The 22,946-nt window shown below is 42.9% G+C and overlaps 1 protein-coding gene across 5 annotated transcripts in view; it reads left to right on the plus strand.

Moving 5' to 3' along the window:
• sar1b (secretion associated, Ras related GTPase 1B) overlaps positions 1-22,176 on the plus strand; it is a 53,957-nt gene extending 31,781 nt beyond the window's left edge. For all 5 annotated transcript variants that reach the window (XM_085995670.1, XM_085995666.1, XM_085995667.1 and 2 more), the window contains 5 exons: positions 3,157-3,276; positions 9,584-9,649; positions 9,757-9,860; positions 16,702-16,833; positions 21,592-22,176. In XM_085995670.1, coding sequence (XP_085851796.1) covers positions 3,157-3,276; positions 9,584-9,649; positions 9,757-9,860; positions 16,702-16,833; positions 21,592-21,708 — 539 coding nt within the window. In that variant the 3' untranslated portion in view covers positions 21,709-22,176. The remainder of the gene's footprint in view (positions 1-3,156; positions 3,277-9,583; positions 9,650-9,756; positions 9,861-16,701; positions 16,834-21,591) is intronic.
• Positions 22,177-22,946: the final 770 nt, after the last annotated feature.

Genomic DNA, 22,946 nt, shown 5'->3' on the forward strand with positions numbered 1-22,946 from the left:
AGGAAAGGAGTGGAAAAATATAAGTGAAAATGAAATAGGGGCCGAGGTTATGATCTGAAATTGTTGAACTCGATATTGAGACCGGAAGGCTGCAGACTGCCTAATCGGAAGATGAGGTGCTGTTCCTCGAGTTTACGTTGAGCTTCCGTGGAACAGTACAAGAGGCCAAGGACGGTGAGGTCCGAGTGGGAATGGAGCGGTGAATTGAAATGACAGGCGACCGGAAGCTCGGGGTCACCCTTACGGACTGAACGGAGGTGTTCCGCAAAGCGGTCACCCAATCTGCGTTTGGTCTCCCCAATGTAGAGGAGACCGCATCGTGAGCAGCGAATACAGTATACTAGATTGCGAGAAGTACAAGTAAATCGCTGTTTCACCTGGAAGGGGTGTTTGGGGCCCTGGACGGTGGGGAGGGGGGAGGTATAGGGGCAGGTGTTACATCTCCTCCGCTTGCACGGGAAGGTGCCAGGCGAAGGGGAAGGGCTGTTTGGGGTGATAGAGGAGTGGACTAGGGTGTCTCGGAGAGAGCGGTCCCTGCGGAATGCTGAAAGGGGAGGGGAGGGGAAGATACGTTTGGTGGTGGGATCACTTTGGAGGTAGCGGAAATGCCGGAGGATGATCCGTTGAATGTGGAGGCTGGTGGGGTGAAAGGTGAGGACAAGGGGAACCCTATCGTGGTTCCAGGAGGGAGGGGCAGGGGTGAGGGCAGAGGTGCGGGAGATAGAACTGACACGGTCGATATATACGACAGATTGGGTGTGTCGGGTATTAACTCAGCGAGTGTTATGGTGATTACTGCCAAATGCTAATGATCCCGGGAGCAACAAGCTTTATAGAAACTGATTCGGTGGTTTTCTATTTGGTGTATGTGACTAATTTAAGTGCATCACTATAGTGTTTAATTATTTTCCACGTATATGCACTGACTTTTACCTGTGTTTATGTATTGTTGGCAGATTTCCCTGGCTTTAAAGCTCTATGGAAAAGCAATCACTTGCATAGATTGCGTTTGAAATGTCCTGCTGAGCAATTCAGAATTTCTTTTAAGTCTGTTTATTGTGAAAGTTGATCTGACCAAGCATGCAGCAAAACCTTTGGCTTTAAATTTCGAAGTGCAGTGCGTGTACTCCCAGTCACAAACCCTTGGAGCTGTGCCTCTGAGTCAGAAGGGTTCAAGTCCCACTTCAGAGAATTAGCGCAAAAATCTAGGCTGATACTCCAGTGCAGTACTGAGGGAGTGCTGTGCTGCACTGTCAGAGATGCCATCTTTCAGATGAGATGTTAAACCGAGGCCCCGTCTGCACTCAGGTCGACGTAAAAGACCCCATGGCGCTATTTCGAAGAAGAGCAGGGGAGTTATCCCCGGTGTCCTTGCTGTTTGTGGGAGCTTGCTGTATGCAAATTGGCTGCCATGTTTCCTACATTACAACAATGACTACACTTCAAAAGTACTTAATTGACTGTAAAGTGCTTTGGGACGTCCTGAGGTAGTGAAAAGTGCTATATAAATGCAATTCTTTCTTTTCCTTTTGCCATTTGTACAGGAGCTGTGCGCCACTAGTATGGGAAAGTGGGAAACTGAAGCCAAGTATGAGAAAAGGCCATTTGGCCCATTGCAGCTCCTGCCTCTAGTATCTAGCACCTGAATTGTAAATGTACTTGTCATGAGGGTGACTTGGAAACCTACCATGGCTGTACAGGATTAGGGACAAGGTCAAATTTACTTTACCTTGTACAGTCCAATGGCAATTAATCAGACTGCTGTAAGGCAGAATTTTGTCATTCAAGCAGCAAACGTGTGTGAGTGAAGCCCAAAGGAAACCTGTGATGTCAGGGAATTTGCAGTTTGCAATACTCTTGATTCGGAGCCCCTACATATTTAAAAAAAGAACACTAACACCATGTCACTGGAGAATCTGTTTATCTGATGCCAATACTGCTACCTAAAATTACAATTTGAAATGCCCTGCCATCTCTACACATTAGTGCACTATCCTGAGTATGCCTGTGATTTCTTCCAAACAAGAAACTCTGGTCTCCAAAGAAGTCACATGTGAGGAGCAAAGTGGAAGGTAGGAACTTCTCACTAAAAAGGAGCCTTGGCAGACAAAATGCAAAATGGATGCAGCCCCCCCTCCTCCAGTTGTACAATTTCTTGGGGGCAGGGTGTTGGGTGAAGGGTGTAAGAGTTTTTGTGGCAGCTTCACATCCTGAAGCAGAATATTGGCCCAGAAATTTGGGTTGGAGGCTTCCTGCGGGTGCAAGCCCCCGACCTGCACTTACCGAGCGCGCCAGCTGTTGTGCTGTGGGCCCGCGTGGGATTCCGATCCTGGGCCTCCTCCAACTGCCGGTGCGCAGTGCTTGCATATCCCAGGGGTGCGGTTAGTTCGAAGCGTCCCCTGGGATCACGTGGGCCATGGCGAGCCAATGGTAGCAGGGAATGCCCATTCATAAATTTGACAGGAAGAGCTGTCAAAAACATAAATACAAATCAGCCCCAAAACCTAACTAAAACGTCAAATAAATTTTTAAAAATCACATTTTTAAAATAACTATAAATTACATAAAATAACTATTAAACAATTTAAAATTGAGAAAATTAATTACAGTTTCTAACGGGACTAAAAAAACTTACCTTTTAAGTATTTAAAAATAATAAACCTGTGGGGAAAAAAAATGTTTTAATTTTACTTAATTCACCACTTACCTTGTTAAAAGCAGGCCTTGCAACTGCTTTTTAAAAGTGTAACTCCTGGAGACTTACCCTCCCGGAGAAAGCTGCAAAAAAAACACAAGTTCCAGGCGCACGAGCTGCCTCTCCGGCTCACGTGTTCGACCTGTGAAGCCCTTTTAAGGGAACGGAAGTTCCGGTTTCCTGCGCATGCACAAAACCGGCACTTTCGTTGGGCCTACGCGTGAGTACCCAGCGCGTACTCGCCCGTGGGAACCCAAATTTCTGGGCCATTGTAGTGTGACAAAACAATCAATTACCCATTAATTTGTACTATAGGCCCTATGTCATCTTGAACCATTCTGTTCTGGTAAATATGCAGCCAAGTACTGTATTTGATTTGCACATTTTTGGAATCGATGAGATGTCTGTTGCTACAGTTTTTACTGTGATTTTTGTAATGTTGAAATACTTGTTTGTTCTAGGACTGTACAAGAAATCAGGAAAATTAGTATTTCTAGGACTGGACAATGCTGGAAAGACTACACTGTTGCACATGCTCAAAGATGATAGACTGGCACAACATGTGCCAACGCTACATCCAAGTAAGTTGCGTATTCATCAAAGATTCATTCTTCTTAGGATTATGATTGCAAGAAACCATCAATTTATAAGTTTTTTTCTTTGAATTTTTTATGCTCTTCAAGTTGAGTGATATCCAAGAATGGAATGGGTAATCCGTGTCAATATTGAGCATTCCCAGGTAAAGTATACCACAGTTAGATGCAGATTAAAGTTCCCATTGCATTGTTCTAGCAATATGCTTTAACACTAGCCTCAGAAGGTTAATTCAAATGAAATTGTCAGTTTTCCCATTCCCATACCAATCAACTATAAAAGTATGCGTGCAATTGCCAATTTCTGTTATATTATGGGCAGTTTTCAGCTGTGGATCCATGCTTATTAGTAGCTGAATTGAGTCTACCTAGTTTTGTTTCCCTTGGGGCTCATACAGACTTTTGAAAGAGGAGGCCATCAGTCTAGGCTCGAATCCAACTGGTTTGTGGAGTGAAAGGATGGTGTGCTGACCCACTGCACCAGACGGTCTATGGAAAATTGTATCTTGATTATAGTATATTTTCATGAAAATGTATCTGGAATATTGAGGGGAAGTTAAAAAGTAATAATTAAATCATTGGTTTCCAAGGAAGGTGTTTGACAAAGTACCACATAGAAGGCTGGTTAACAAAATTGAGGCTCATGGAATAGGTGGGTCAGTAGCTGCTTGGATAAGGAATTGGCTTAAGGATAAAAAACAGCAAGTTGTGATAAATGGCTGTTTTTCAGACTGAAGGATGGTACAGTGGTGTTCCCCAAGGGTCAGTGCTGGGGCCACTGCTTTTTTTGATATATATAAATGACTTGGATATTGGCATACAGAGTAGAATTTCTAAATTTGCCGATGACGCCAAACTTGGGGGTGTGGCAAACGGTGAGGATACCACCAATTGACTGCAACAGGACATAAAAAGGCTAGCAGAATGGGCAGACAAGTGGCAGATGGAATTTAATAGAGAAGTGTGAGGTGATGCATTTTGGCAGAAGGAACAGGGAGGGGCAATATACACTTAATGGCACAGTTTTTAAAGAGTGTGCAGGGACAGAGGGACCTGGGAGTTAATGTGCATAAGTTCCTGAAGATGGCAGGACATATTGAGAGAGTGGTTAGCAAAGCATATGGGATCTTGGGCTTCATAAATAGAGGTATTGAGTACAAAAGTAGAGAAGTTATGCTGTACCTTTTATAAAGCGTTGGTTGGGCCACAACTGGAATATTGCGTCCAGTTCTGGTCACCACACTTTTAGGAAGGATGTGAAGGGGTGCAGAGGCAATTTATCAGAATGGTTCCGGGGTTGGGGGATCTTAGCTACAAGGACAGGTTGGAGAAGCTGGATTTGTTTTCATTTAGAGCAAAGGCGGTTGATGGGTGATTTGATTGAGGTGTACAAGATTATGACGGGTTTGGATAGGCTAGACGGGGAAAGGCTGTTCCCACTAGTTGATGGTACAAGGACTAGGGGACACAAATTTAAGGTTTTGGGCAAGAGATACAGAGGAGATGTGAGGAAAAACTTTTTTACACAGCGTGTGGTGATGACCTGGAATTTGCTGCTGACGGAAGTGGTGGAAGCAGAGACACTCAGTGTTTTCAAGGAGACTGGATAGGCACTTGAGGGAAATAAACTTGCAGGGCTACAGGGATAGAGCAGGGGAATGGGACTGACTGGATTGCTCTACAGAGCTGGCACGGACTTGATGGGCCGAATGACCTCCTGTGCTGTTATGACTCTGTCGTAACCCCCACTAGCATAACAATTCATGATTACATTGAATTTCCTCTACAGCATCTGTTGTTTTTATATGAAAGAAAGAACTTGTAGCGTCTTATTACGTTGCCCAGAAAATCCCGAAGCACTTCAGATGTAATAAATTACTTGAAAGAGCAGTCACTGTTATGTAGGCAAACGTGGTAGACAATTTACATACAGCAAGATCTGTGAAATGAGATGAAAGACCAATTTATTTGTTGGTGGTGTTGAGGCCAGGATACTATGTGAACTCCTTGCTCTTCTTTCAGTAGTACCATGGATCTTTAACTTCCCCTGGAAAAAGTAGTTGGGGCCTCGGTGTAACTTCAGGTCATCCCAGATGGCTCTGTGGATGGTTGAAAAGCAGCTGAAGACTAGGAAAGGGCCACTTTTGAAACAGGATTGCTGGATGGCCTGGGCAATTTAAACTTAGGATGTAGTTTGCTCACTAAGGAGAATTATATTCTACTGATTGCTCCTTTAGTCCTATATATTACAGGGGATATTTGTACTGCTACTGGTGGCACTCAGTAATCTCTTGATACGCTGTTGCGTTCTACTTTACAATTGCTGCTTAGTGACAGCAGACACTTTGGCCTAGAAATTCAGTGGGCTGCGCCACCAGTTAGCGCCCAAAGAGGGCACTCAGTGGCTTTAGCGCCACTGGCCACACCTCCCGCGATATTTAGCGGGGCGCTAATGGCGGCGTTAGCCTGTAGCGCTGCGCCGCCACCGATGACGTCATCGGTGTGCGCAGTGCCCCGCTCCTGCCCCAATCACCATATTTGGTCGCGCCCGCCTCTTTAACGCCGGTCGCAAATCGCGACCAGTTCACAGGGCCTACCTGTGGCGGTAGTGGCGCAAGTTAAGGTGGAGGTGCGGGGCGGCCGCTTTTTCGGCGGCTGCCTGCCAGCACCTCCGTCCCCGGCCTCCTAAACCCCCCCCCCCCGCCCCGCGGCATTGCCGGCTGTTTCCCGAGAGCCCGGCACTTCTCCTTGGTGCCGGGCTCATTTGCCGGCACTCGCGAGCGGGGATGGCGCTGTTGCAGGCACCTCCCCCTTAACAGTGGGAGGAAGGCCTGCAGTACCGTGCCGTGCCGCAACGTGTGGCGCTGTGGCCCTTAGCGCGGCGATATTCAGGGTGAGCGCCCCAAGCGGGGAGCCTCGAGTAGCGGCCCGCTTCCGTTTGGGGCGCAGAAACTGAATATCGGGATGGCGCAAGTGGCTCCGCTCGCAGCGGTAATTCCGGCGCCCAGGCGAGCTTGGCGCCCCAAACGGCGCCCAACTGAATTTCTAGGCTTTTGTTTCCCGCCCCCCCCCCCCCCAAAAGTTTCAGAATGGTATTCAGAATCAGTATGTAACACCCTAGCGGGGGTCTGGGCAGCACCCCGTAAGCAAACACATTAATATTTCTGCAGCGAACCTTATGAATATTCACACTGAGTGGGATAACTAAAGACTATAAATAGTATTACAGTTTATTTGTACAGTAATAATTTGGTAAATTAAATAGTGGGATAAATATAGACCATAAATACTCTAGTTATGCTCCACGAAAAAACTTGAGGTTTTCGAATTTCGGAATTGCAGATAAGGGATAGTCTACCTGTATTCACTCCCAGCTTTCAGCAGTTCAACAAGATTGCAAGTGGTGACTAAAATGTACAGAAATCCCCTTGAGATTGATTAATAATAGAACAAGTCGAGAATAACACTCTCCTCTCCAAGCATTGTTTTTAATTTAAAACTCTGCATAACTTTGACAGACAGTGTGACCTTCCAGCAAGGTCACATTCAAAGGGAAACTGGATTTATCTGTATTGCCGTATAAACCTAAATGTTATAAATATCAATTTACTGAGGTCTCTTGGCATGCCTCCCTTAGGCTAATTCCGCACTCAGTGAATTTCCTGGGTTTTCTTCCTTAGGGAGGTATTTACATACATCAATCTGTCCTTGGTCTCAGTCCTCTCATTCCTGTATTTTATTGTCTGCTTTTCCTACTGCTAGTCAGAAACACCTAAAGTGAAATACTTTCTGCAGAGTTCCCCTGTAGTTCTGCAGTAACTTCATGACAGGGGAGTGGAATTCCCTGACTTTAGCTGCCAATGGCACTTATTCAGTACCTCAGTGGACTAGAAGTGTTTGATGTATTTGCAGAGGGATTTTTACATAAAGGGCCAACTGAACTTCACTTTTGTCTATTTCCATGGGTGTTGACACATTGCTTCCTGCAATGCCTCAATGTGCTAATTATGTGAATTCTGGCTAGTGCTTCATTCCACTAAGCAAATGTTGAGAGTAATACCCCTGGAGAATGCATCACAAATCTTGAATGGTTTTTCTCTATCACCAATGCAAAAAACATTTTTTTCATAAGCAACACTCATTTTTGGTACCTTAACTCATCCATGTAAAATTTTAGTTTTTGCTTTGGATAGAAAAAGGGCAGAAAAACAATCATTTCTTAAAGGTAGTGACTGCTGTTGGGATATGGTTCTATGGACACTGGTGGCCCTCCAGCACCTTGCTTTATTGTGAACCTGGACAGTAATTACAAGAACATTAAAACTGAATTCATTCCTGTTCATGCCCAAAGTCCAAGTATGCATTTCCAGCAGAGGTCGCTGGATAGCAATTGGAACTAGGAACCTTTGTTTTTCTTTCCCCCCCTCTTTAGGTTTCACTGTCCTTGAGCTGTTCTATCTTAACTGGCATACCCACAAACTTACCCAGGGTCTGATCTCCAGCCTGAATAGTATATTTAGTGGTATATAAAAGTTTTGAGAATGTTGTCATACTGCAAAGTGTCACAAAGGCAGTCATTTCATGCTGAGATCAATTGTACATTATTTGCTGTTAGTGAGGGATGTAGACTGACCTGAAGCCAGATATTTACAAGTGCCGCGCAATCTGCAAACTTCCATCTTCCGTAGCAACTAACCACTGTGACTCCAGTCTTGTGCTTACTTACAATGGTTAAAGAAAAAAAGACTTGCATTGATATAGTGCCTTTCACAACCTTGGGACGTTCCAAAGTGCTTTACAGCACTGAAGTAGTTTTGAAGTGTAGGCATTGTTGTAATATATTCTCTGGTTCAGTACCAAGTCTCTGAAGTGCACCATTTTCTGACTAGTATCTAGTTAAATAACATCATGGCTAATGTATCATAACAGAGAATCCATACTCCTACTAAAATATGACATGCCACCACCTGTCATTATGGAAGGCATGTTGAAAACTACTGTACAAAAAATACATGAATGGACCGTGCACTGTTTTTCAAAGTCAGTACAATCAATTTCCCTGCGCTCCTTGGTTATGGAAAACAAAGACACAACTTTGAACATTGGTTCACCTTCTGTAGCTAAACTGGTCCAGATTTTTTAAAACGCAGCTTCTTGGTACAGCTATGAAAGCATCCTCTGTCTTAGGGATAGAATAGAAAGCTCACTGGCAACTTAGAATGAGATGTGGTCTCAGTCCACCAAGCTGTCAATCACAACAACAACTTCGATTTATATAGTGCCTTTAATGTACCAAGGCGCTTCACAGGAGCATTATAAAACAAAGTTTGACACCAAGCCACATGAGATATTAGGGCAGATGAGGTCGTTTTTAAGGAGCGTCTTAAAGAAGAAAAGAGGGGTAAAGAGGTGCAAGGGAATTCCAGAGCTTAGGGCCTTGGCAGCTGAAGGCACGGCCATCAATGGTGGAGTGATTGCAATCAGGGATGCTCAAGAGGTCAGAATTAGAGGAGCAGAGATATCTCGGAGAGTTGTGAGGCTGGAGGAGATTAGAGATGGGGAGGGGCGAAGCCATGTAGGGATTTGAATCACAGTCACTACACTGAGCTGAATTCCTACCCTTTGATGTGTGAGCAAGGCTCCCCAGTGTCTCTGCATTAACTAAGCTGCCCCTCCCTACGAATGGAATGAAGCAACACCTGGACCCTCGGGATATGGTAATGAGTGATCTTCTCATATATGGCCTGAAGTATTTGGGATTGTGCATAACAACCCTACTTCTGTATAGTTAATTAACAATTCAAATCAACATAGTAAGCAGCCTGCTTTCAAGCTGCTAGCTTATTGTTGAAAACAAACGCTGAATCTACCATTACAGAAATAAGTTTAAAAAAAAATCAACTCTGGCAATCCAGGAAAAATCCAATTTGCCAGTGATCTTAACGGAAGACAGGCTAGATTAAACACAGATCCGTCATTGTGTGTTACATGTATAACACCCCTGTTCTTCTAAAACAGCATAACGTTTGACTTAACATGAGCAATACCACAGGAGATCTGCCAGTATACTTTATTAAAACAATTCTGCACACAATGATATGGGAGATCAAAAATCATTCTCAAAATTACTAATGGCTACTTCAAATTGTAATTTACTCTTTTTTTATATGTGCCTCAGTGTACAGATCGTTACTGAAGTTTTAAACATATTGTACAACTATTGCTAAATGTAATTCCTATGTTCGAGTACTGGAAAATTTGCAGATAAATAACCAGCACTTTGTTTCTACCATAGCCTCCGAAGAGCTGACGATTGCTGGGATGACCTTTACTACTTTTGACCTGGGTGGCCATGCACAAGGTATAGATCTGTTTTTAATGCTTTCTTAAAAGATTTTTTTTTTAAAGAAACAATCATTGCAACTTTTATGGTGTCTTCAATTTTTTTCTCTTTTTGCTTTCTCAAAGCCCGCAGAGTCTGGAAAAACTACCTCCCTGCTATCAATGCTATTGTCTTCCTGGTTGACTGTGCAGACTGTGAGCGTCTGGCAGAATCTAAAGCAGAGCTTGACGTAAGCAAACTTTTAGTTAGCATACCTGTCTGTATACAAGATTCTTTACAGAATTAGAACATGTTAAAATGGATTTAAATCTTTCAGCACAAGGTATATTTGGTAACTGTACATAGTGTGAATATAATTTCTATCTCATAATTACATCAGCACTTTTTCCTTTACTCCATTACCCCTCCCATCCTGAAGGTGGAAATCAGGTTGGGACTATTTTTTCCATGGGCAGTAATGCACTCCACTACCTCACCCAAGTGATCTTTCTTTCTCTGATACTGAATAGTGAGTTTAGGTGAGGAGTTTGACTGTTGAGGCATAGCCAGGCCTGATCCGATCCTCATCCAACATCCAAGTATGCGCACCTTTCAGTAGAAATAGACCAGGAGTGGGAAACTTTGGGTGATTTCCACCCAGCGTGGGAACAGTGAAACCCAATGTGGTTCTCCCTTGCCTCTCCTGCTCGGATCAAGTAACTCTGCCCAAACCAAGGATAAATCAGAGAGCACACCACAGGGTGAGCTGATAAGAGTGAAGACAGTATTTCTAAAATAAGAGTAGGAATATGGAGCAGGATGGGAAGGAGGAACAGAGTAGTTTATTTAAATATAAGTAGGTAAAGAATATAAACTACAAACTTAACTAACGACATTTATAGTAAGAGTGGCAACGCAGGAAGGTTTTTTAGGATTTGGGAGTTTTGAGTAGCAGACGTCCAATTGACGTGCCTCCAACTGAAATCACTTGAGCTCACGATCTCGAAACTTCAGGCAGAGTTGGAAACAATCTGACACATCAAAGAAAGAAAGACTTGCATTTATATTGCATCGTTCACAACCACCAGACGTCCCAAAGTGCTTTACAGCCAATTTAAGTACTTTTGAAGTGTTACTGTTGTAATGTAGGAAACGTGGCAGCCAATTTGTGCACAGCAAGCTCCCACAAACAGCAATGTGATAATGACCAGATAATCTGTTTTTGTTATGTTGATTGAAGGATAAATAATGTCCAGGACATCTGGGATAATTCCCCAGCTCCTCTTCCAAATAGTTCGATGGGATCTTTTACGTCCACCTGAGAGAGCAGACGGAACCTCGGTTCAACATCTCATCCAAAAAATGGCAGCTCTGACACTGCAGCACTGCACTGAAGTGTCAGCCTAGATTTTTGTGCTCGGGCCTTGAACCCCAACATAGAAGATGGGAGTAGGAGTAGGCCATTCAGCCCTTCGAGCCTGCTTTGCCATTCAATGAGATCATGGCTGATCATCCAAATTCAGTACCCTGTCCCTGCCTTCTCCCCATATCCCTTGATCCCTTTAGCCTTAAGAAATATATCCAACTCTTTCTTGAATATATTTAATGAACTGGCCTCCACCGCCCTCTGTGGCAGAGAATTCCACAGGTTCACCACTCTCTGGGTGAAGAAATTCCTCATTTCAGTCCTAAATGGCTTACCCCTTATCCTTAGACTATGACCCCTGGTTCTGGACTCCCCCGCCATCAGAAACATCCTTCCTGCATCTAGTCTGTCCAGACCTGACAGAACTTTATAGGTTTCGATGAGATCCCCTCTCAATCTTCTAAACTCTAGTGAGTATAAGCCCAATCGACACAATCTCTCCTCATACATCATTCCTGCCATCCCAGGTATCAGCCTGGTGAATCTTCGCTGGAGGCAAGAGCACTACGCACTGAGCCACAGCTGACACAGAAGGAGAGAGGTTTTTGGTGCGAGAGTAGTCATCCTAGTGAGGGGTAGGAAATAGTAGTGATTATCCACAGGTCAGAGATAGACTGGAACAGGAATGCCAAGAGTAAATTATCCTCCAATAAATTTGAATTACTAGCTTCCTATTGATAGGATGAGTACTCTGGGGCAGGGCTGTGAAATGACACCAAAAAGCACAAGGTGGCTCAAGGGCATGGGAGATTAGCAATTCGATTAAAAATGCAGAAATAATAGAAGACCCAATAATTGCAGTCCAGACCATGTGTCCTGGATGCTTTTTTGCCTGCCAGTTACTGGAGTAAGGAAAACCTGATTATGATAGAAGGGGAAGGAGAGCAGCCCAGTTATTGTGGTCCACATAGAGCCAACAATATATGAAAGTCCGTATGGTTAGAGATCAAAAATAGAGATTGTTATATTTGCAAAGTAGTACCACATACCTCCTAATTGTGGGAGGGAATTGGAGTAGGAAATCTATAGACCAATCCTAACATAAAAGGGAATCCAAAAGTTTTCTATAGGCATATAAATTAAGTTAAGAAATGGGTAGTAAGAGGTGGGGTGGGGCTGATTAGGGACCAAAATGGAGACCTACACATGGAGGCAGAAGGCATGGTTGAGGTACTAAGTGAGTATTTTGCATCTGTCTTTACCAAGGAATGAGATGAGGAGAAACTTCTTCACTCAGAGGGTAGTAAATCTATGGAATTTGCTACCTCAGGGAGCTGTGGAAGCTGCGACATTAAATAAATTTAAAACAGAGATGGACAGTTTCCTAGCTCATAAGGGAATTAGGGGTTACGGGGAGCGGGCAGGGAAGTGGACGCGAGTCTAAGTTCGGATCAGCCATGATCCTATTGAATGGCGGAGCAGGCCCGAGGGGCCGTATGGCCTACTCCTGCTCCGACTTCTTATAATAATAATTAATAATAATAATTCAACTTTATTGTCATTGTACAATGCACAAGTACATGAACAACGAAATGTGATCTTGCAAGCTCCCATGAGTCCAGTACAAATAACATTAACATTAAACGTAAATAGCACCGTCCTGGGAGAAGCAAAGCCGCTGCGTCTGTGCGCGCCGCCATTCCATTTCCACCATTCCTCCTGTCCGACAATCTTCAGCCCAACGCCCGGGCTGCCGAAGTCATAGTGAAAGAGGAGGTAGTTGAGATACTGGATGGGATAAAAATTGACAGAGGAGGTACTAGAAAGGCTGGGTGTACTTAAAGTAGATAAGTTACCAGGACCATCCGGATGGGATGCATCCTAGGATGCTGAGGGAAGTAAAAATGGAAATTGTGGAGGTACTGGCCATAATCTTCCAATCCTCAGATACGGGGGTGGTGCCAGAGGACTGGAGAACTGCAAATATTAAATCCTTGTTCAAAAAAGGGTGTAAGGATAAGCCCAGCAACTATAGGCCAGTCAGTTTAACCTCAGTAGTGAGGAAGCTTTTAGAAATGATAATCCAGGACAAAATTAACAGTCACTTGGACAAGCGTGGATTAATTAAGGAAAGCCAACATGGATTTGTTAAAGGCAAATGGTGTTTAGCTAACTTGATTGAGTTTTTTGATGAGGTAACAGAGAGGGTTGATGTTGTGTGCATGGACTTCCAAAAGGTGTTTGATAAAGTGCCACGTAATAGGTTTGCCAGCAAAGTTGAAGCCCATGGAATAAAAGGGACAACATGGATATGAAATTGGCTAAGTGGCGAAACAGAGAGTAGTGGTGAACGGTTGTTTATCAGACTGGCGGAAGGTGCACAGTGGCCGAAATGGCCTCTATCTGCACTGTGGGGTTTCTGTGATAGTGATGGACTTCAAGAAGACATAGACAGGCTGGTGGAATGGGCGGACACGTGGCAGATGACATTTAATGCAGAAAAGTGCAAAGTGATACATTTTGGTACGAAGAACGAGGAGAGGCAATATAAACTGAAGGGTACAATTCTAAAGGGGGTGCATGAACAGAGAGACCTGGGGGTATATGTGCACAAATCATTGAAGGTGACAGGGCAGGTTGAGAAAGCGGTTAAAAAAGCATGCGGGACCCTGGGCTTTATAAATAAAGGCAGAGTACAAAAGCAAGGAAGTTATGATGAACCTTTATAAAACACTGGTTCGGCCTCAACTGGAGTATTGTATCCAATTCTGGGCACTGCACTTTAGGAAGGATGTGAAGGCCTTAGAGGGTGCAGAAAAGATTTACAAGAATAATTCCCGGGATGAAGGACTTCAGTTACGTGGATAGACTGGAGAAGCTGGGATTGTTCTCCTTAGAGCAGAGAAGGTTGAGAGGAGATTTGATCGAGGTGTTCAAAATCATGAGGGGTCTGGACAGAGTAGATAGAGAGAAACTGTTCCCATTGGCAGAAGGGTCGAGAACCAGAGGACACAGATTTAAGGTGATTGGCAAAAGAACCAAAGGCGACATGAGGAAAAACCTTTTTACACAGTGAGTTGGTTAGGATCTGGAATGCACTGCCTGAAAGGGTGGTGGAGGCAGATTCAATCGTGACTTTCAAAGGGGAATTGGATAAGTACCTGAAGGAAAAAATTTCAGGGCTACGGGGAAAGGGCAGGGGTGTGGGACTAGCTGAAGTGCTCTTGCAGAGAGCCGGCACGGGCTCGATGGGCCGAATGGCAGCCTCCCGTGCTGTAGCCATTCTATGATTCTGTGCGGGTGATGAGTCGGAATAACAAAATGATTGTTCTAGGAGATTTTAATTAACCACTCATTGATTGGAACAAGCAGAGAGTAAACCGAGAAAAGGGAATGGAATTTCTAAAATCTGTGCAGGACTCCTTTCTCAGGCAGTATATTCATATGCTTAGAAGGGGAACAGTGTTACTAGATCTAAGTAACAAAATTGATCATGTGGCTAAGTTATATGTGGGTGAGCACCTTGGGAGCAATGACAACAAAGTACAAATAGAAAGGATACAAATTAGTTCAAAAACAAGGGTACAAGATTGGAATAGAGCAAATTGTAGAAAGATGAGGTGTGAGCCAGCTGAGGTGAGATTGAAAGACTAAAATTAATACATAGGACTAAATTAACAAAGGGATTTTTTTAAATGGAAATTGCAATGGTGCAGAATGGCATTTTTATATTCCATTAAAAATGCGACGTTCAAGTTTCAGGATGAATAAGGAAACTAAAGTTGAAGAGGGCATGTCCAATTTGTATAGAATAATCAAAATGATCAGCAAAATTAACAAATGAGGTAAAGAGAGAGATGAGGAAAGCAAGGGGAGAATCTCGACCCTTTTTTATGAAGAACAGAAAAGTATCCTATAAATATATCAGTAAAACGAGAATTATTAAATGTGAGGTGGGAGCCCGAGAGGAGAAGATAGTGATTTTGTAGCGATAAACAGAGATTGGCAGGGATACTTAGTAAATACTTCATATCGGTGTTTATAAAACAAGGATATTCGACGAGATTAATCCTGAATTGGTTAAAAGCAAGATGAGGGATATAATAAATAAAAGAAAATTATTAGAGAAATTAGTTAAGTTAAAATAAGACAAAGTGCCAAGATTTTTTTAAAAATTTGTTTTGTGATATGGGCATCGCTGGCAAGGCCAGCATTAATTGCCCTTGAGAAGGTGATGGTGAGCTGCCTTCTTGAACCGCTGCAGTCCATGTGGTGAAGGTACTCCCACAGTGCTGTTAGGTAGGGAGTTCCAGGATTTTGACCCAGCGATGATGAAGGATCGGCGATATACTTCTAAGACAGGATCTGTTCTGAATCTATCCCATTTAGCACGGTGGTAGTGCTGCACAACACGATGGAGGGTGTCCTCAGTGTGAAGATGGGATTTCGTCTCCACAATGACTGTGTGGTGGTCACTGCTACCAATACTGTCATGGACAGATGCATCTGCAACAAGTAGATTGGTGAGGATGAGGTCAAGTAGGTTTTTCCCCTCGTGTTGGTTCTCTCGCCACCTGTCGCAGGCCTAGACTGGCAGTTATGTCCTTCAGGACTCGGCCAGCTCAGTCAGTAGTGGTGCTACCGAGCCACTCTTGGTGATGGACATTGAAGTCCCCCATTCTGTGCCATTGCTGCTACTCAGTGCTTCTTCCAAGTGGTGTTCAACATGACGGAGTACTGATACATCAGCTGAAGGAGGGCGGTAGGTGGTAATCAGCAGGATTACCACCTACTTGACCTGAAGCCATGAGACTTCATGGGGTACAGAGTCAATGTTGAGGACTCCCAGGGCCACTCCTTCCCAACTGAATACCACTGTGCCACCACTCCTGGTGGGTCTGTCCTGCCGGTGGGACAGGGTCGACTGGGCTGGGTGTGCCGTTGCCATGTCCGTAGCCGAGGTCGATGTTGGGTGGTCCGTCTGGTTTCATTCTTATTATTGTGTTTCGTAGCGGTTTGTTACAACTGAGTGACTTGCTAGGCCATTTCAGAGGGCAGTTAAGAGTCAACCACATTGCTGACTGGGTACATCCAAAGATCTTGAGTTAAATGAGAGAAGAAATAACTGAGGCCCTTGTATTTCAGGGTTCTATTGAGTGATCAATTATAACTGTTTACATAGGCAGTTTCAGTGTTGATGGCCGGTACATTACCAAAAATTGTGGCAACCAGAACTGCTTGCACACAAGATTTTTGATATATAGATTTCAACCCATCACAGATCCTTAAATATCTAAGTTCAGAAAATGAGAACTGTTCAGTAGTAAAATATAATTAGTCACATATTTGAATAAATAAGCAGCTGTAAAATCTTTCTCCCGCATTTATAGTGTAAACACCAATGTATAACGTACAGTGAAAGAAGTTGCACGTGTAATGGAATCTACTTACCAGACATTAGTGATTAGGTTCTGACTTGAAGATGTAAGATGAAATTCCAGCCTCAGCTAAAATTCCTAGAGATAGATACATTAAGGAGCTAGACTAATGGCATTCATTTAAATGTCTTTAAAGAAGATTTCACTTCCTAACTGAAGCGATTAAAATGGGTGAAGTAAATTTCAAGAAGAAAAATGGGGGAAATAATTGTGTCACGGTAAATGTTTGGGGGGGGGGGGGGGCGTGGATGGATCTAGTCAATAATTTGTCATTCTCTGTCCTGCAGGCACTAATGACAGATGAAACTGTTGGAAATGTGCCTATTCTCATCCTTGGTAACAAAATTGACCGACCTGAAGCAATCAGTGAAGAGAAGTTCAGAGAGTTGTTCGGGCTGTACGGGCAAACAACAGGAAAGGTAAGACTCATTCTTACAACTGGTTAAGTGAACATTTGGAGTGATACAGCTCTGATTTTCTGAACAAAATCCACTCAAACAGTTATGCCCATTAATATTATGGAAGCAGTTCCCTTCCTGTTTATGCTACATGGCAGAGTCAGTAATAACAGAAATGTTTGCGTATGCAATGACAACAGCTTGCATTTATGTTGAACCTTTAAATAAGAAAAACATCACAAGGTGCTTACAGAGGCGCAAGACAAAAAAGACAATGGATATCAAGCCAAATAATGAAGGATTAGGTATGGTGGATTTTAAGGAGGGTCTTGAGAGGAAAGGAAGATGGGGAAGCAGAGGCAATTCTAGAGCATGGGGTCTAGACGGTTGAAGAGGGTGGGATGGAGTAACCGATAATGCATAAAAAACTGGAATAAGAAGAATGGAGAGTTCAGAAGGGATTATAGTGCTGGAGGAGATAGGGGGGAGCGAGACCATGAAGGGATTTAAGCAGAAGGATGAGAATTTTAAATTTGAGATGTTGGTGGACCAGCATTGTACTCTATTGTAAACCTGTCTGCTTGTAAATTGCTTGCTCTGCTGAAGGAAGAAATAAAGGGGAAGAAATAAAGGTATTAAACCTCACAGCATTGACTTATTTTGATACTACTCCAGTAAAAAGAAAACACCCGTCTTTTTACCAACAACCAGGAGCCAGTGTAGATCAGCGAGGACAGAGGTCGTGGGTGAGTGGGACGGTGCGGGATAAGATGCAGGCGGAAGAATTTTGAATGAATTGAAGAGGGTGGAAGAAGGGAGGCCAGCCAAGAGAGAATTGGAATAGTTCAGTTTGGAGGTGACCAAGATATGAACAAGGGTTCCAGCAACAGGTGGGCTAAAATGGGCAGAGATGGAAGTAGGCAGTTTTTGTGGTGGAGATGATACGGGATCACAAGCTCAGTTTGGATTTGAACAGAGCTTCAAGATTGCGAACAGATTGATTCACCATGAGACTGTGGCCTGGGAGGGGGGGGTGGCGGCGTGGTGTCAGTGGTGAGGATAAGGAGGTTGTGATGCTCTTCAAGTTACTTAGCTGGAGAAATTACCCCTCATCCAAGACTGGATGTTGGACAAACAGTCTGATAGCACAAAGGTAATTGATGGGTTGAGAGAGTTAATGCTGGGTGTCTTCAGTGTACATATGAAAGCTAACCCCACGTCTTCAGGTGATGTCAATAAGGGGCAGCATATAGATGAAGAGGAGGAGCAGGTGAAGGATGATTGTTGCGGGATTATCAAGGTGACTGGGTAGGAAGAGAGATGCTAGAGATGCTCTGGCTACAATTGGATAGGCAAGAGTGGAACCATGTGAGGGTAGTCCCACTGATCTGGACAACAAAGGAGAGGCAATGGAGGAGGATAGTGTAATTAACCACGATGAAGGCTGCAAAGAGAACAAAGGGATAATGCACCAGTTAGAGAATGTTGATTGTGACTTTGGTTAGGGCTGTTTTCGTGCTATGGGAAGTGTGGAAACCTGATTTCAAGGATTTAAACAGGGAGTAGTGGGAGAGATGGACATGTATCTGGGAGGTGACAACAAAACCAAGAACCTTAGAAAAGAAAGGGAGGCTGGAGATGGGGCGATAGTCAGTTAGGATATTGGGGTCGAAGGTCCGTTTACTCGAGACAGTCACATTCAAGACTTTGTTGATTCCAATGTCGAGGGAAGATGCATATGGGCTCGCCTGCAGCCAGACCTAAGATGGCAGACGCCACTGGTACTCAAGCATCTGAGACTCATCAAAAACACTCCTAAAAAGGGTATTAATGCGTCTGATGGCACTAGTGCCACTTCGTTTACAGGTTGTCTCCAGTTCTTTTGCCATTGGAGTGAAGCCTGCAAAGCAAATGGGGTAGGAGGTGCTTTTGTGTTTTGTTTTATTTTTAAATGTTTATCCTCTAATTATTCTTCCTGACTCTACCTGGTCTGAGGATTCTGCCAGTGCAAGAGCAGATTGACCCAAAACTCCTACTTTTTTTAGTCACTACCTCTCTGTGGGGTAAGCACCAGTCCTCTGCTGAGTGGCTCCCTGTCACAACTCGGATAAAATTGGGAACATGGCAGATTGGAGGAAGAGAAGCTTCTACTATACCTTGATGGTCCATGTGTTGTAATAAAGTATATCTCTTGCATTGTATGTTCATTGTTATTTGCCCTTGTCAGTCGGCCATTTGATTAGCACTCCATAAAGGAAGAGTATTTTCTCTGTGGACAGTTACTGTCTGCTATCTCAGTCCATCTCTTCCTTTGCAGCATTTCATTTAATGCCTTTTTAAAGTCATTCTTCAATACTCTAGCAATTTTGACACATCATCTGAATGAGGTTTTGTGCTAGATATTCTATTCAGGTTCCGCATCAGCAACCACTCCCGTTCCAGCAACGCCACAAATTTAAAATTCTCATCCTTGTGTTCAAATCCTTCCAGGGCCTTGCCTCTCCCTATCTCTGTAACCTCCTCCAGCCCTACAACCCTCCGAGAACCCTGCGTTCATTCAATTCTAGCCTCTTGTGTATCTCTGATTTTGTTTGCCTCATCATTGGCAACCATGCCTTAAGCTGTCTAGACTCTAAGCGCTGGAAATTCCCTCTATAAACCGCTCCACCCCTCTCCTTTAAGATACTCTGTAAAACCTACCTCTTTGACCATACTTTTAGTCATCTGTCCTAATATCTCCTTGTGTAGCTCTGTCAAGTTTTATTTTATATGAAGTGCATTAGGATGTTTTACCATGATAAAGGTGCTATATAAATGCAAGTAGTTGTTCAAGACGTTTCATGTTTGGGTAGATATCAACTTCGTGGGGGGGGCGGGGAAACAAAGTAACTTTATAAGAACATAAGAAATAGGAGCAGGAGTAGGTCATACGGCCCCTCGAACCAGCTCCGCTATTCAATAAGATCATGGCTGGTCATCGACCTCAACTCCACTTTCCTGCCTGATCTCCATATCCCTTGATTCCTCTGGAATCCAAAAATCTATCTATCTCAGCCTTGAATATACTCCGACTCAGCATCCACAGCCCTCTGGGGCAGAGAGTTCCAAAGATTCACAACCCTCTGAGTGAAGAAAGTCCTCCTCATCTGAGTCTTAAATGGCTTACTCCTTATCCTGCCCCCTAGCTCTAGACACTCCAGCCAGGGGGAAACAACCTCTCGGCACCTACCCTGTCAGTCCCCTTCAGAATCTTGTATATTTCAATGAGATTACCTCTCATTCTTCTAAACTCCAGAGAGTATAGGCCCTTTCGACACAATCTCTCATCATAGGACAGCTCTCTCATCCAAGAATCAATCTAGTGAATCTTTGCACTTATCCTTCTTCAGATAAGGTGACCAAAACTGTGCACAGTACTCCAGGTGTGGTTTCACCAAGGCCCTGTACAGTTGTAGCAAGACTTCCTTACTCTTATACTCCAACCCCCTTGCAATAAAGGCCAACATGCTATTTGCTTTCCTTATTGCTTGCTGTCCTCGCATGCTAGCTTTCTGTGTTTCTTGCATGAGGACACCCAAATCTCTCTGAACACCAACATTTAAAAGTTTCTCACCATTTAAAAAATATTCTGTTTTTCTATTCTTCCTACCAAAGTGAATAACCTCACATTTCCCTACATTATACTCCATCTGCCACCTTACTCCCCACTCACTTAGTCTATCTATATCCCTTTGCAGACTCTGTTCTCCTCACAGCTTACTGTCCCACCTAGCTTTGTATTGTCAGCAAACTTGGATACATTAGACTCGGTCCCTTCATCTAGGTCATTAATATAGATTGTAAATAGCTGAGGCCCCAACACTGATCCTTGCAGCACCCCCACTACCTGAAAAAGACCCTTTATCCCTACTCTGTTTTCTGTCCGTTAACCAATCTTATATCCATGCTACTATATTACCCCCACCCCATGAGCCCTTATCTTGTGTAATAACCTTTTATGTGGCACCTTATCGAATGCCTTTTGGAAATCCAAATATACTACATCGACTGGTTCCCTGTTATATCTGCCCTGCTAGTTACATCCTCAAAAAACTCAAGAAATTTATCAAACACGATTTCCCTTTCATAAAACCATGTTGACTCTGCCTAATCATGTTATGATTTTCTAAGTGCCCTGATACCACTTCCTTAACGATGGAGTCCAACATTTTCCTGACGACTGATGTCAGGCTAACTGGCCTGTAGTTCCTTGTTTTCTCTCTTCCCTCCTTTCCTGAATAGCGGTATTACATTTGCTACCTTCCAATCTGCTGGGACTGTTCTAGAATCTAGTGAATTTTGCATCCACTATCTCTGCAGCCACCTCTTGTAGAACCCTAGGATGTAGGCCGTCAGGTCCAAGAGATTTGTCGGCTTTTAGTCCCATTAGTTTCTCCAGTACTTTTTCTCAACTTATATTAATTACGTTAAGTTCCTCACCCTCATTAGACCCTTGGATCCCCACCATTTTTGGTATGCTTTTTGTGGTCTTCTACTGTGAAGACAGTTACAAAATATTTGTTTAACGTTTCTGCCACTTCCTTATTCCCCATAATAATTTCTTCTGTCTCAGCCTCTAAGGGACCATTGGTCATTTTTGTATACAGATGAATTTGTGTTACAGCTTCCATGATTTATCCTCACTGCATTTAAATCTACATTAATGAAAGTCTGTGAATGATATTCGAATCAATTAAACTTATTTTCTTCTTTCTCTCACTACCCACCTGGCCAAAACAGGGAAATATTTCCATGAAAGAGCTTAATGCACGACCACTAGAAGTCTTCATGTGCAGTGTCCTAAAGAGACAAGGTTATGGAGAAGGTTTCCGCTGGCTAGCTCAGTACATAGACTGAAGCTGACTTTGGGAAGGAGATCTGTCAAAGGCTGAAGACTCATCTACCAACATACAACAACTTGAACCTAATAGACATTTTCTGGGTATATGTTTGGTTATAAAAGTTTGATGTTTTTCTAGAAGAATAACAATAGCATTGGCTGTGCTAAAAAGAAAAAAATCATCTGTATGTATGAGGCCTCAAAAAAAAGTTCTTAAACAATTTGTATGTTTGAAGCTACAATATGGTAACACTCTAATTTCAGTGGATAAGATACTTGTTTCCTTATTTTGATTTATAACATTAACCAAACCATCAATCTGTACAGTTTTGGACAGAGAGTGTACTTAGACAAAAATAGCATCTGAATGCACTTTTTAACAGGAAAGCAACGTACATGTGAGCGGTATTTAATGATCATGTAAAAATTTTTATGTACTATTTTTGAAATTGTTCGGTTCAATAAATTTAGAACATGTAACCACCTATCCTTTTAGTATCTGAAGAAGACAAATATTTTTAGAAAAATCTCAATTTATTGATACTTACTGCATGATGCCTTAACATTTTCAGGAGTATCCCTGAGCACCCTGTATTAAATTAGACTGTAACCAATTTGTTCCTTGCTTGAGAAATAGAAGAAACAAATGCTCATTCCTTATCTATTTCTGTGTTATTCTTCTAATGAGTACTGTGCAGAATGTAAGCACAGCTAATTTTTATTTAAAGCTTTAAATTATATCCTCCTCATAGAATAATATGGAATACACCAATAAATTATACATGCATGAAATAATCCCACTAGCATTTTCCTTAAGAAACTTGTCAGGATTTGTTTAATTATGGAATTGATTTCTAGTTGTGGTTATTTCCTATGTTCTGAGTTCTTTCTGTGGTGTAAGAATGTCACTTAAAAAGTCTGTAGTGTTGGAAGAATCTTTTGAAAGCCTACTGCTGTTAATGGGGTTTTTTCAGTTTGCCAAGAGAGACCAAACTAGAAATGTAAGATATGATCAACTCTCCTTGCCCTAATAGCAGTTTGGAAATTAACTTATAAAGGCATCATTGTCCTGTTTTACAGTAGAAGTTATTCAGTATGACAACACCAACTAGCCCTCCGACAGCTAACACAAAACAGTGCTTGATAGTAACACGAACAAAAAATGAATGACTCTCATCTCTGCCTAGTGTAATTAAACCTTGTTTAAAATGCACTTTCTAATGCCTCTTCATGGTTGAATAGCCTGCCAACACTG

The sequence above is a fragment of the Somniosus microcephalus genome, chromosome 8 (genome assembly GCF_052327205.1).
Source record: "Somniosus microcephalus isolate GS21.2 chromosome 8, FLI_Smic_1.0, whole genome shotgun sequence".
NCBI classification, from domain to species: Eukaryota; Metazoa; Chordata; class Chondrichthyes; order Squaliformes; family Somniosidae; genus Somniosus; species Somniosus microcephalus.